This window comes from Notechis scutatus, chromosome 1 (assembly GCF_049901735.1).
Source record: "Notechis scutatus isolate UNSWTSFEM ecotype Mainland chromosome 1, rNotScu1.2, whole genome shotgun sequence".
Lineage (NCBI taxonomy): Eukaryota > Metazoa > Chordata > Lepidosauria > Squamata > Elapidae > Notechis > Notechis scutatus.
Genome location: NC_142009.1, coordinates 57,523,020 through 57,538,730, shown reverse-complemented (window position 1 = coordinate 57,538,730; position 15,711 = coordinate 57,523,020). Strand labels below are relative to the sequence as shown.

The window sequence follows — 15,711 nt, the reverse complement described above, 5'->3', positions numbered from 1 at the left end:
ATCTGGCTTGATGGGGTGACTATGGGGGTCTCCCACCTGGCATGATCGATTGGCTCCAGTTTGCGCGATGAGCTTATCTAGCTGCTCATCGATCTTGGGCTTGAGTGCAAATGGCACTCGTCTGGGCTTAAGGCTAATTGGTGCGATACTCGGGTCTATGTTAAAAGAAATAGGGGACCCCGGTACTTGCCTAGGCTGTCGTCGAAAACTTCCCGGAAGTCCTCCACGAGCGCCGCTTCCCAGTCCCGACTCTGCGGTGCGGTGGATTCGGTTACTTCAATGCCTAGGGGTGCGAACCACTGTAGTCCCAACAGGCTCGGCCGATCCCGGTCGACGATGGTCAGGGTAGCACTTCGGTGTGGTTCTTGAAGGTGACTTTAAAATGGCCTCTGCCAACTACAGGGATGCGGTTTCCCTGGTAGTCTTTGAGGGTTAGTGTTTGGTCTTCTAATTCTTTGCGGCGGATGGAGGGAACCAGGCGCTTGAGGGTGTGCCATGAGACCATGGAGAGGGAGGACCCAGAGTCCACCTCCATGTCACATGGCTGGTCTTCAATCCCCACCGTCACGTATACCTTTCTGGCGTCTCTTGTGGAGGAATGGCCGGCGATGACGGTCTGGTGTGTTTCCTCCCTTTGCCTTGCCTCGTTGAGCCACCTGTTCCGACCCTCTTGGCTCCAGCGACTCTCCGTTTGGCGGTCTCGGTATCTGGTGGGGTGTTCTCTTGCCTGCGAGGGCTGCCATCTAGTCGCCGCGGGCTGTAGTGTTTTTTATTTCTGCATACCTTGGCGATGTGCCCCGTTTCTCGCACTGTCGGCAAACGGCATCGAGGAACCGGCAGTCTGAACGGGGGTGATCGCCTCCGCAGCTGGCACACTGGAACCTTGACTTACGACCTTGGGGTTCCCGTCGCCCTCGTGCGGCTTGCAAACGGTGGATTTCCTCCTCCTCGTCCTCGGTTCCTGAGAAGGAGTCGATGTCGCCGTGGTGTGTGGTTGCGTCCCGGTGGTCGATCTTGAGTCGCTTTTCGGGGTTCGGTGTCGTCTCGCCGGTCGCTGCTCGTGGCGTGATGCTCGCTTGCCGCATCCGAGCCGCTGATTTCTTGGCTGCTTCAGCCGCAGCTACCTCTGTGAGCGCATCGGCGAGGGAGATGTCGCCCTTCGCCATGATGCGACTCTGGAGAATGGGGTCTCGGAGTCCCAGGACGACGCGGTCTCTCAGGGCCTCGTCCAGGTCGGCGAACTCGCACAGGCCGCCCAAATCTCATAGTGCTGCTATGAAGTCGCTGAGCCCCTCGCCCTCGTGCTGGTCCCGCCTGTAGAATTCGTGCCGCCGGATGAGGATAGGCACGACGGGGGCGTAGTCGAGGTCGCCCCACTCCATGGTCTTGACGTCCTCCGGCTTTGGCCATCTTAAACACTGCCGGCCCGCAGTGTGCGAGGAATACGGCCCGTTTCTTGTGACCGTTGGCATCTTTAAGATTGCTACACTCAAGGAACATCTGGAACCTATCGGTATAGGATTCCCAGTCCTCGGTAGCGGGATTGAAGGGTGCAGGTGGCGAGTTGATGCCGGCCATTCTGCTTGCTGTTGTGTGCCGCCTCGCCACGTGCTGTGTGGTCTCTTTGTCTCACAATCCCACCCTCGTCGCCAGTGTTAAGTCTGAGGTGGATCGGGTCGAAGGAGACACGAGACCATTCTAGTGAATTCAGCTCTTTATTTAGAATAGGAATAGTCTGGAGAATACAAGCCGCGGCAGCCCTTCATATAGGGCTGGCTCGCGGCTCGGCGCCAATGGCAGCGCTTTGAATCTCCCGCGATTGGCACAGCTAATCGCGGTAGATTCTTAGCGCTCCAATCACGGCCGGAATTTGACCAATCAGGTCGCTGTCCGTCTGGACCAATCAGTTGCGAGGGTTTGGAGTATGCTAATACAGCACACATACTAGCCATTTAATGGGCTCCATCCTGCTCTGGGTTCCCCAGGCCCACTGATAAAACCACATCTTCAGGGTCTTCCAAAAGAGTTTTAGAGTGGGGCCAGTCTAATCTCTGGGGCGTTGATGGTCCAGAGAGAGAGAGTCATCACAGACAAGACCCTTCTTCTGGGCCCCACCAGATATATCTCTTTAGCTGATAGGACCCACAATGTTGGTCTTACTGTAGGACAGGCAAACATACTTTTCTTTCTGCCCTTCTTAAGAATATAAGAAGAATCCTTAGCTGAATTAGTTCAATTAGTTCAAGGCCCATTTTGGCTTCTCACATATAATAGCCATAGTAGGCAACAGTGTTTTCACTTTAAGCCAAAAATGGAAACATATCTGTTAAGTCTGGAAGGAGTGGGCATAATAACGGAGACGAGGCATCGATAGTGACTCAGTTCAACTCTTTAATAGTGACTTCAGAACAGAGCAACAATTAGTGCAGCAGCAGCTCTTTTATAGAGCTGGCTGCTGTCACAACAACCAATGAAATTGAACTAACCACTCTAAAAGCGTCCAATCAGAGACGGCCCGTTGTCAGCCAATCAGATCAGCCAGAATCGGCCAATCACGATTCGCTTATCCGCGGGCCAATCCGAAGTGCAGGATTACAAGCCTGCTGCTGAAACAAGCTAGCATAGTTATTGTCAAATGAGTTTGCTTAGTTCGTAACAATATCCCTCTCTCTCCGTTGCTGATAGGCCATTATTATTGGAGGGCCTCCTGCCCAACCCAGTGGAAACACTGAATCTTCAAGACTAATATTCCCTTGATGGATTTGTTCTCCATGAATGTATTCAGTTCCCTTCTAAGGTCATCCATTAGTGGCCATCACTGTATCTTGGGCTCTTCCCTCACTGTTTTAAGGCTCTTTCCAGTCAGCATTAATTGGAGGATCCCTAGTCCTAGTGATTAGAGATAAAAAGAAAAACTTCCTAGCTACTTTCTACATGCCATGAATGCTTTCATATACCTTGATCATGCCTCCTTGACACCTTTTTTCTAAGCAAAAGAGTTGAAGATGCTCTAGCTTTCTCTAGTGCTCAGTCCCCATAATTATTTTGTCTGTTCTCCTTTGCATGTTTTTCAATCTTATTACATCCTTTTTTTCAAATGGATATCTGATTAACATTTGTAGCCAGATATGTTCCTTATTTATTTATTTAGATAGCAAAGCATGGAACGGGTGCAAATTATGAGTGCTTTACCATCTGTCAGAAATGGTGTAGATGGGCCTCCTGCTTGAGTGAGGGGAGGGGGGTGGCCTAGATGACCTACAAGGCCCCTTCCAACTCTGTTATTGTGTTATAGTCAGTTTTGTATGTGAGATAAATCTCCTCTTCCCTGTTATGTAAATTCAATGTTATTGTCACATGGTTAACACCATGTCTCTGGTTTTTCCTTTTCTCTTTTCTTTTTAAAAAACAGATAGAAGGCAGCCAAGAAGTAGTGTCTCTCAACAGTCTTCTTGACTATTCTGCAGTCTTACTGTAGCTTGGGACCACAGCTTGCTGCTCCCTTGTCTAATGCCAGGATAACTTTTCCTCCCAAGTGGAGGAGCGTAATTGAAAATAAATAAAAACATATATGTAGAAATTCAGAAAGCTGCAGATACTAAGGCGTAACTGGTAGCCCTTCAGAGTAGACCAGATTAGGAAACCAAAGTCATTCATGCTAATATTACTTTTATTATAAAGCTACAATAACAGAATTTTGTAAGTATGAATCTGCTTCCACATCCATTTCTTTATTTTCAGGAAAGCTAGGGAGAGTCTTTCCTAAAATACTTTCTCAGGTTATAGTTGTCCTGGACTCAGATTTCTTTTATCAGAGCATTGTTTTGGTTGCAGCTCTTTCTCCTGTTCCTCAAGTTCCTCTTCTTCCCATTACACCAATCTAGTATATTTAAATAATAATAATTGGAAGAATAATTTTTCATTATTGTTATTTATTCATTGTCATTTTTGTGTAATTAATACTCAATTTCTACTTATCAATTGAAATGTATTAAAAAATAGTTTATCCCAACTATGGCTTAGCCCAATGTGTGAATTCATTCACTAACGCAGATCTACTAATTTATTTACATCTATTTTCAGAAAGATAGATTCTGTCTGAATTCAGTTGAGATTTTTTTTTTTAAAAAAAGCAAAAATCTTTATGTTGCCTGCATTGAGAAGCTTTTCCAACTTTAGCAAAAATTGAACATGACAAGAATAAATAATCTGCTCAGTGGGAAACACAGTTTTATTGAATTATGAGGATTCTATGCATCATTCTGGTTTCCATTCTCAGCATTCCCCAAGAGTCCAGTGTTTCCTTTATTTCTATTGTGTAGGCTATTTTGACAGAGTTGCACACACAATCCCAAAATACATGTTTACAGGGGAAGGAAAATAAAAATACACGTTTACAGGGGAAGGAAAATAAAAGAACCACAAAGGTTGAATAAATATGCAAGTTTCAGAAAAGAGCCTGGTGGTGGCCCTTTTGAAAAATGGGGAGAACAGAGGTGAAATGGAGTGTCTCATGTCCTATCTAAGAAGCTTTCCACAGAGTTGCATTTTGTTATAGGTCCTTCTTTTTATCTTACAGGATTAGGCACTCTTTGATCGGCTGAGCAATTTCCACAGATATGAACTTTTAACTAACCTCAATTAGCTGAAGTATTTAAACTTTGCTCTCATTTGCCCTTGCTAAACTGAACTTTTTATTTGTTTGATTTTTTTTCTTCCAAGGAGACTCAGATTATTTTGTATTTGATCAATCTAATGGCTCCAGTCCTTCTTTCTTTAAAGTAAACAAGCCTCGTGCTCTTAATATTTGTTCAAGAAATCTTTTTAAATCTCTGTTACTATAAACATCACTGATCACTGATGTCCTTCAAGACTTTTCATGGATGAAATTATTCTTTGTTAGGAAAATAAAAGGATGCAACACGTATGAGGTCTATTCATTATTTAATTTCTTTAAAAGCCTGCCTGCTCTCCAAAGGTGGGAGTTAATTGTATACTATAGAAGTTATATTTCTGCATAATTTAATCATATGGAAATGAACATGTATTAAAATTGCATGCACACATACGGTATTATCTATTAACCATCCAGACTATTTTCATATTTATTGCTGATGACTTCTTTTATTCTAATGTTTGATCTCATTCTTTCAGTTCTCAGAGAGTAATCCTGTTGACCCACAGAGTGAGAGGCCTGACTCCCTTTATATGTTTTATCTCCAACATTCTGTTGTGTTGGAAAAAATAACAAGGTGGGGAAACAATGCAGAACATAGTTTCTGCAATTCCTTATGACCTCTTTACCAACAATGGCGATAGGAAATTTCTGTGCTTTCTTCTGTGATAGAAAGTAATGTGTTGAATCTCTGCATATGTTTCTCCTCTCCCCTTGTGTGTTTTATGTGTATTTTGGTGTATATGTGTGTGTATACACTGTTCTGGAGGGGTGGTGTCTTAGAATAGTCTGTTTTATTCCAAACTGCTGCCCAGATGATTTATCTTAAGTGTTCACTGGAAGGCAACACATTTCTCTGCATTCTCCAATCAGATCCAGCCTATTGTTAACCTTTTTTGTTGACTTCTCCACCTCCACCCCTGTTCAGTTTTCAGGGATTTATTCTGTTGGCTGACACAGTCCGCCTGAGACCCTCCACATTATTTCTTTACAACATTCCATTGCTAGAAAATCATATAATGCTAACACGAACAGATGCAATTGAATATAATGAAATTGAGAAGTCTGTCTTCAAGAAAAATTGAAATCATTTTCTAAATCCCATTAAGCTTCATAGTATGTTAAAAAACATAATCACGCTGCAAATCATGGTAGTATCAGTTCTATAACTGAGAAAAGTTGTTGCTGCATGAAGCAGCATGAAGCAGCAACAATATTTAATACAATGTCTTGTATTAAATAATATTCTTAATTACTAGTCACTTGCTTTCTCTGAAGAATTACCCAGCTGGGTTACAATAGCATGCAATCCTAAATATTGACTGAATGAAGGACATTTTCTGATCTTGCCAATACACATATCTGCTCTTGACTTATTCATATTTTAAACAGGAAAAAGGAACAAGATCTATAACAAACAATGAGCAAAACTCTTTACAATCTATAAGGCTTAAAACAACATTGGCTATAAAGAGAGAAAACAAAAAATAATAATTTTTAAAAAAGCCCAGAGAGGGAGCTAAATATACATCCCCAAAATGAAACCATTCAAATAGTTATGTTCATTTATTGGAACATGCCTGGATGAGCTTAAAAATAAGTGAAATGTAAAGCAGATCTAGATCTTCTCTTTTCATCCACCCTTTTCCTATTATTTTGTTTTAAACATTGTTTGTTAGCACTTTAAATGACAGTCAGGCTAAATGCAAGCATTCCTGCCTACCAACACATCTACAATACTATTTCCTTTCAGGTTAAACAGTATCATGTCAAGCACTGAAAGAAAGTATGGAATTGTAAGCCCCAAAATTTAAAGCATGACACAAGAAATGAACTACATCTAACTTAAATCAACATCATTCATCATTCCTCTTTCATACTTTCTAACCTTGTAAACAATCTTTGCATTATATTTCGTATACCTCTTCATTTTTGGCCTTTTGTTCTTTAAACTTCTCATCTCTTTCTCTCTCTGAGATTCTATCAAACCATAACTTTTTCAATTTTCCCTTTCCCCTCAATCCATTCAATCTTTCTTCAGATATTTTCTGATTTAATCCTCATTCCTTATATGTGACCCAACCCATTTCTTTCATACTATTCAGTCTTTTGTATCTACCCACCTGCATTCAACATTCTTTGCACCCTCATTTTATTCAACCTGTTGAGACAGAGGCTTCAACGGGAATCTGTTAGTAACTTTTGCCACTAACATTTATAAATAAAATATATTTTTTATTTATTAATCAGAAAAGGTGCTAACAGACCTGTGACTTTCTACTACCAAACATTGCTCTTGTCTTACATTATCTTGCTTTTCATGTAGGACTCAAATTGCCTCTTTCTGCGTGACTCTTATTTCAGTTTCTTTCAGTCCTTTTTTTCCCAAATCCACTTCCCCCAAAATTTATTTATTTATTTATTTATTTATTTATTTATTTATTTATTTATTTATTTATTTATTTATTTATTTATTTATTTATTTGTTTGTTTAGTTAGTTAGTTTGTCAATTGCTTACAAGATAATAGGTATAAGTAAAAACAGTTAAGAATACATGGATACATATAAGAAAAATAAAAAAAATAAAAGAAACAATAGGACAGGAACGGTAGGCATGTTGGTGCGCTTATGCACGCCCCCTACAGACCTCTTAGGAAAGGGGTGAGGTCAATAGTAGACAGTCTAAGGTTAAAGTTTTTGGGGTTTGGGGAAGAAACCACAGTCAGGTAGAGTATTCCGGACATTGACCACTTTGTTGCTGAAGTCGTATTTTCTGCAATCAAGTTTGGTGCGATTAACCTTGAGTTTGTATCTATTGTTTGCTCTTGTATTGTTATGGTTGAAGCTGAAGTATTCATTGACAGGTAGGACATTGCAATGTATGATTTTATATACTAAGATCGAACTGAAGGCGGCATAGTTCTAGGTTGTCTAGGTCTAGAATTTCAAGTCTGGTGGCATAAGGTATTCTGCAATGAGTAGAGGAGTGGAGAACTCTTGTGAAATATTTCTGGACTTTCTCAACAATATTAATATCAGATACATAATGTGGGTTCCAGACTGATGAGCTGTATTCGAGTATTGATCTAGCAAATGTTTTGTATGCTCTAGTTATTAGTGTAATATTACCAGAGAAAAAGCTACGTAAGATTAGGTTAACAACTCTTAACACCTTTTTGGCTATGTAGTTACAGTGGGCTCTAGCACTTAGATCATTAGACATGAGCACTCCAAGATCCTTGACAGAGTTTGGATCATCAACAAGGTCTTGACTATTCAGCCTGTATTTTATTTTCTTATTTTTTTTGCCAATATGTAAGACAGAGCATTTATTTGTTGAGATTTAAAATTGCCATTTGTTTGACCATTCTGATACATAGTCAAGATCTTTTTGAAGGGTAGCAGTATTGTCTGTAGTATTGAATAGCTTTACATCATCAGTGAAGAGAATCTATGGTATGATGTTAGCAATAATGGTCTTAGAATTTCTCATTACCCTTGCATTCTTCATTAATTCTCTATATTTTTCAATATGAACAACTGAAACATCGTATTTTTAGATTTAAATTCATTTGTTTGCTGGGTATATGCTTAAACCATACACTTGAAACAAACATGTACTTTATCTAAAATACCAAAGGGCACTCTTCTTGTTCACTTAAGGGTTTGCAAATGGCCTAATCACCTTTTTCTTTACTGTCATCTTTTTCCCACCCATCCATTCATGTCATCTAACAGAATAATTTTTCCTTTGCATTTCTTCATAATCTTGCACGATTGAAAAGCTCATCTCCTCCCCCCCCCCATTATCACCATTCACTGGAGCGTAACATGCAGCTGTCACCAGCAAATGGATTTCATCTTTCATATGTACCCACAAATCCTAAGTGACACCAATTTATGCATTCTGACATATATTTTAGTTGTTTCATGGATAATTAAACTGAAACATTCGTGTCCCTCCAGAACACACAGGAAGTGAGGGACAATAGCTATGCACATGAAATCCTGCTCACATAATTGTCAGAATCAAAATATGTAGGTGGGAACAGTTCAATGTATTTTTAATGGAAATAAAGTGCATACCTCCTATTTACCTCTTTTGAACTAGACAAGCATATTCTCCCTCACTTTGAAATAAAATTATTTGGGCTTAAGGAAATATTAGCAAATTCTAAAAATAAATGTAAGTAAATGTGGTATCTTGCCAATATCCCTGTTTCTCATTATTCATTAAGCACAAAGTGATCTCTGCTCATGATAGATTGGATTACATCTGTTTGTCACAGAGACTGTTGAAGGAGGAAATAAATCACCATTCTGGAGACCCTCTGTGAAGATACATATATGCCAAAAATGACAACTCATGACTTTTAATTAAACATAAGTCATAGTGGGGAGTTTTCCACTCCACATAGCAAGGAAGTTTCAGTTACTGAATTGGAAAAAAATGCATCTGAGAAGTAGACTCAAGCCATCTTTTTATTGCTTGCAGAGATTGATCTAGTGTGATGCAGGAATCAATGGCAATAAAGAAGCCATAATATTAAACCATATTCCAGCTTAGTGATGTGGGTGATCCAGGATTTTTCATTAGTTTAACGGAGTATTTAGAGTTGGAAAACCAGGTATGAAAAGATTTATTGGACCATCTGCCTCCTTTTCTACACACAAGCATGCCTAACAAACAATCTGCATACAGGATGCTCAGCCAGAAATGGAAGTTCTGCATAAAAAGATGATATGGAAGAAAGAATTCAACTTGGTCATGATGTCCTTTTTAAAAAAAAACAAAACAGAGATATGCTGCATAGATTATACAACTGGAAAGAAGTCTACTACAATTCCTCACTTTTTATTATTCAAAAGGTAGGATTTATGATTTTCAGGCATATTTTTACATTAATAATCTGCATCATTGAGTAAACTGTTGGCCAGAAATGATAGCCAATAAACATTTGCTGCTTGCTTGTTTTGTTTCAAACCAGGTATGGGAAATAACCACCTCAGTCTCAAAGATCCATTTTTAAAATGAGGAGATAAATTTGTGGTGGAATCTCCAGCTAAAGTCAGAGATGAGTCAAAAGACTACAAAGGTTGGAATCCTTGCAGGAAAGGAAGCAATGGAGGCAGCCTCCCCCTCAAATTTCTGGTTCCTTTATCTGGCTGTTTCCAAGAGAATTTATAGGTAGTCCTCAACTTACAACTACAATTGAGCCTAAAATTTATGTCGCTAAGTGAGAAATATGTTAAGTGAGTTTTGCCCCATTTTACAACTTTTCTTGCCACAGTTATGTGAATCACTGCAGTTGTTAAATTAGTAACATGATTAAGTGGTTTCCCCATTGTCTTTACTTGACAGAAGGTTGCAAAAGTGGATGACGGAACACTGCAACTGTCATAATTATGAACCAGTTATACCAAGCATCCAAATGTAAATCACATGACCATAGAGATGCTGCAAAGGTCATAAGTGTGAAAAATGGCCATAAGTCACTTTTTCCAGTGCTGTTGTAACTTCAAATTGTCACTAAGCAAACTGTTGTAAGTTGAGGACTATCCGTAGTAAGTCTGGCAAGATTCTTGCAAATCAGCAAGCAACAATAAAGAAGCAACTCTGATCAGCTTATAGTCTTGGTTCCGTGTGCCTGGATTTTTGATAGCAAATTGTTCAGGAAAGAGGCTAAATGTTCATGGTCGTATAGGTGAGCAGAGAAACAAAAGTATACCAGATAGACGTGCAAATTGCATTACCGAAATTGTATGTGCAAAGTCATAAACCCTGGCAAGCAGGGTTTGGTGTTTTGGTCTTTGGCTTTGGTGTTTTATGGACTCTGTGAATGCAAATGCACCTTTTCATACATCGCTACAAGCTGAATGAAAAGCACCTTTTTAATAGATGAAAATCTGCAGTAAATCAGTTCTTTGACACTTCGATAGTTTGGATTGACATACCACTCCATGTTATTGAATTAACTGTCCCAACATCCTATTTAATTCTGAATCTACCAGGCACAGAAAAAATGGTTTATTCAAGATTTGCAACGATGTTCATCTCTTGCATGGCATCATTCATAATACTATTTAACTGACACCCCCTCCCCCATCCTTCTTATTCAATATTGATTAGCTCATGTCACAAAAGATATAGTATTCTTGCTATAGTGAGGAAATCATCCAGTTTCCAAATTTCCATTGCTAAAGCAAAACAGTTAAGTGAGTTGTGCCTCATTTTGTGACCTTTTGCCATAGTTGATAAGTGAATCATGCTATTGTTAAGGGAATCTGGCATTCCCCCATTGACTCTGCTTGTTGGAAGCCAGCTGTGAAGGTTACAAATGATGATCACCTGATCATGGGACACTGCAACTGTCATAAAAACATGCCTCTAAGCAAGATGGGGAGCAAACAAATGTAATAAATAAAAAAGTAAAGGCCAGTTGCCAAGTGCAGGAATTTTGACTACATGACCATAGGAATGTTGTGAAAACCAGTCACAAGTTCTTTTTTTCCTCAGTGACGTAACTTTGAATGGTCACTAAACCAGGTTGTAAATTGAGGATTACCTGTATTTATATACTGTCAAGAGGGGCAAATACTACACAAGTGCAGCAAAGATTTCTAAAAAAAATAACAACCCTGATTACATTTGAAATTGTAATTTGATTGAATGCATGAGTAGAAATAATTACATTACATTTAATATTTAATATCAGACTGCATCAACCCAAGCTTATTCTCTTCCTTTGCCCATCCACACTCCCCCCCCCCTTTTCTTTTTTTGCATGGCAATTCCAACATGCCTTTCAAGACTGGAGGGAATTGTGTACTTTTTCTATAATAGCTACTCTGGTTGCAAATTCTAAAAATGAAATGAATCTGGTGATTGTTCTTGCTAAAGGAAGGCTGATGTGGAGACCAAGAGAAAATGCTATGCAGTTGTTTCCGTAAGTGTTTCCCTTTTCCAGGATACTTCACTGCCCATTCTACTACACATCATTGACATGTCTCCCACCCAGGATGCAGCAAGACCTGACCAGTTTAGCTCCATGATAAGGAGAAATGACCATCTCTTGAGTACTTCAACTTCAGTCATTTAAATGCAGATTCTGGTTAATGAACAGCTGTAAAACCTGCAAGTTAGTTTTGGTGCAACACCATCATTATAGTTCAATCTCACGTTGTGTTTAGAATAGAATAGAACTCTTTATTGGCCAAGTGGGATTGGACACAGAAGGAATTTTTCTTGGTGTAAATACTCTCAGTGTACATAAAAGAAAAGATACATTTGTCAAGAGTAAAGAATCATAAGGTACAACACTTAATAATAGTCATAGGGTACTGTTAAGCCTGGATTCCCCAACGGGTGTTAAGAAAAACAAACTAAACAGAATGTGCAGCGAAGTCAGATAGGAAGACAGGTAAATGTGTGAAATAAGTTTTTTAGTTAACACGCAGTAAAAATACAGATACGCTTGTGCTATCAAGAATATAGTTTATTCCATTTAAGAATTATAGCATAGTCAAATGTAACGGTCCATTAGTCATATATCAATTTCAGTCAAGTCTTGTCAGGGATACTCTATTTGCAAAGTCTGTGTTGAATAGCCAATGTCAGTACACTTACAATAAATCAGTCCAATCTTATCTTCTCTCCGTTGAGAAAAATATCAACACTCCTCCTTCTCTCCCCGTTTCAGCAAGAACGCAGTCATCAATCCATTCAGTAATTAGGGATCAGTAAGCCAGAGAGAGAGCTGCTATTGCCTCGCTTCTTATATATTGCTTTTACAACCACACCCTTAATTACATTCTTGCTGTTAAAGTTACACACACTTTAACTAACAAACCATGATACCATATTTATTATTTTTACCCAAACCAGTTAGGGTAAACAATGTTATCCCTAACAGGTACAAGTGACAAAAGTTACAGTTATACAGTCACAAGTGGGAGAGGATGGGCGATAAGGAGTGATGAGAAGATTAGTAGTAATAGTAGTGTAGACTTTGTAAATAGTTGAACAGCGTTGAGGGAATTATTTATTTAGCAGTGATGGCTTTGGGGGGGGGGAACTGTTCTTGTGTCTAGTTGTTCTGATGTGCAGTGCTCTATAGCGTCATTTTGAAGGAAGGAGTTGAAACAGTTTATGTCTGGGATGTGAGGGGTCTGTAAATATTTTCACAGCCCTCTTTTTGACTCGTGCAGTATACAGGTCCTCGATGGAAGGCAGGTTGGTAGTAATTGTTTTTTCTGAAGTCCTAATTACTCTCTGAAGTCTGTGTCTGTCCTGCTGGGTTGCAGAACCAAACCGGACAATTATGGAGGTGCAGATGACAGACTCAATAATTCCTCTGTAGAACTGGATCAGCAGCTCCTTGGGCAGTTTGAGCTTTCTGAGTTGGTGCAGAAAGAACATTCTTTGTTGTGCTTTTTTAATGACGTTTTTGATGTTAGGTGACCATTTTAACATTCTTGTTTAAAAACATCCAATGTAGTTTCTCTAGCATAGGTAAGCTTTCCAGATGCATGTACTTCAGCTCGCCAAATTCCCCAAACCCCATTGCTGAGAATTCTAGGAACTTCTGAAGGGCAGGCAGCCAAAGAGGGTGGCGCCCTCAACGGGATCTGTGAACTCCCTCATCTGGTGAAATTAAGCATACCCACATCCATGGATATAAAGCATGTATGAATGGATAAAAAAAATAAAGCAGATGAGACTAGCAGACGTATATGCAGAAGGTCCCACAAATTCATTTTCTGAAGGGAAGAAAAAGACCTCTTGAAAACTGCTGCCCGATGGTGATATCAATACAGAGCTGCCCACTTCACCTTTGAGAAATAAATAAAAAGCAACTCTTTTGTTCCTTTTGTCCCTCTCGTGGGAAAACAATTCGGCAGCACCAAAGCACACATTCAAAACACACCCTGTTCCTTTCTCCCAAACGCTAAAAATAATTCTTATTTTGGAGAGACGGAAGCCAAACCAAAATCACCCGGTTTAGCTATTGATGGCCCTGCAACGCTGCAAACTCCGCCCACTTTCCCAGGGATTATTTAGATGTTTTCCTCTCCCGGTTTAGGAAACTAAAAATAGGAACCAGCCCTGACCCATATCACGCAGATCCAGAACAAAATAAAATAAAATTTTAAAAAAAGCATCGCCTTCCTTAAGGGAGCGCATCAACGATCGCTTCCATCCTTGCAGTCTGTGCGCATCCGCGCATGTATTTGCGTAAGGTTTTTTTTTTTTTTAATGGAAGCTAAACGCAGCTGGTGGGAGGAATAAACGGGTTTTTCTGACGGAGGCGAAAGGTCCGCCTTTTCCGAGTGTACGAAAGCAGGTTACGGCGAGCGCTTGTAAAATCCATTATTATGAATGAAACGCCGTATCTGAATGCACCTTCCGGTGATTTTCCTCAAGGATCGTGTTCTGCTTCTGCAGGAGACTCTGGTGTCAGCAAGGGCTCCCTCCCTCCCCTCACCCTTCCCAAAAGAATTATTTCTCACAGGAGTGGGATGCCTTAAATACTTTTCCCTTTAAGCCCGTAGCCACGCATTAAAAAAAAAAAAAAAACGGGTTGGGGGGGGTAGAGACAGGACGGAGAAATCAGAGGAGGGTTTATGGCCAAACTTGGATCGACTGAGATTAGCGTTAGGTAACAAGGCGCAGCAGCGGCCAGCCGGGCTCGTGCCGAAGAATGATGCCAGAGCGGGCCGTCCAATCGGAACGCCCCGCAGTCCCGCCGCTTTTTCTTGCGCGGCGGGGCTCTTCGCTTTCCAGGCCGAACGCATGAAACCATTCATGAGTTTTGTGACATCATCGGAGGGAGAGGGCGGGCTTTTGTCAGCCTAGATACGCCCCCTTCGTCTATAAAAATAGCTCTCAAACTCTTTGTGCTGGTCAGTTTTAGTGGTGGAGGTAAACCTGTAGCTTCGGCGTGTGGGAGAAAGGCGCTTCGCCGAGCAGCTTCAACCCCAATATATATATGTGTGTGTGTGTGTGTATATATATATAACCGAACGGGGCGTTTTTAATCTTCTTAGAGATCTCTTGGCCAGAGTTTCTCACGGGGAAACTTAACGCTCTCTCTCTTTTTGCTGGCTTAGTTCTAGTTCGTCACCCCCCCTCCTCCTCCTGTACTACTCCTGTGCTGAGCTACAAAAGGACGTTGGGTCGACCTCTTTGTTAGGACTACATACATGTCTGTATTTTTCTCCATTCGTTGGTGAGTAACCTGGACGAGGCTCTGCGGTGTGGCTGGCGAGGTGCGCGGAGCTCGGTTGGGTGGGTGTTAAAAGAGGTGTGAAATGGGGAAGAGGGTTTTACGCCACCTTGGCGAGAGCCCGCCGGGACGGAGAACTTCAAGGAATGTTGGAGAGGAGGGTGAAGGCGCGGGAAGGAGAAACAAAGAAAGGACGGGGGGGGGGGAAGAAGAGGGGCGCCACGAACACAAGCCGTGGGCGCGTCCTTCCAATCCGGCGCAAAACGGGGACGGCGCCTGCGGTCCGATCCTATCCCGCAAGCGGGGGTCCCGCTGAGCTCTCTCGGGAGCCGAAGTCTACCCGGAAACTGCGGGTGGCGTTCCGGGGACCCTCCTTAGCAGTCTCGGCACGTCCTATTGCTTGAGGGGTGGGGGGTGGAAGAAGAGAGGAGGGGTTGCTTCCGAAGCGCTTGTTCTTTTAAAAAAATAATAATCAATCCGTCGCTTCCTGCGAGAGGGGAGGCTGTGGTGGAGGACTCGGTTGCGGGGCGAGGCGGCAGCTCTCCTCTCGCGAAGTGGGGGTGGTGGTGGTGGTGTCTGGATCGAGGCTGCCTGCTTGCGATGATGTCCCAGGGGGGTTTTTTTTTTTTTTTTTTTGCCAGCAAGTGTTGATTTCTTCCAGCTGGAGCTCCATGGAGAAAACAAAACGGCTACCACTGGCTTGGTTTCGGTGAAAAAATAACCGGCACCACAGCTGTTTCTCCCCCCCTTTCCGGTATTCCTAATTGCAACTGTTTAGCTCCCTAGGTTTTGTTTTTAATCTATAGGGC

General features: G+C 41.3%; 1 protein-coding gene across 2 annotated transcripts in view; it reads left to right on the top strand.

Moving 5' to 3' along the window:
- The window catches only part of LBH (LBH regulator of Wnt signaling pathway), a 59,455-nt gene that overhangs the window by 27,544 nt on the left and 16,200 nt on the right, over positions 1–15,711 (top strand). Inside the window, exon 1 of one of the 2 annotated variants that reach the window (XM_026681790.2) lies at positions 14,574–14,905. The exons of the other annotated variant lie outside the window; for it this stretch is intronic. Within the exon in view, the coding sequence (XP_026537575.1) occupies positions 14,880–14,905 (26 nt within the window). The 5' untranslated portion in view covers positions 14,574–14,879. Of the gene's footprint in view, positions 1–14,573; positions 14,906–15,711 lie in introns of those variants that run through there. 2 annotated transcript variants of the gene reach the window in all.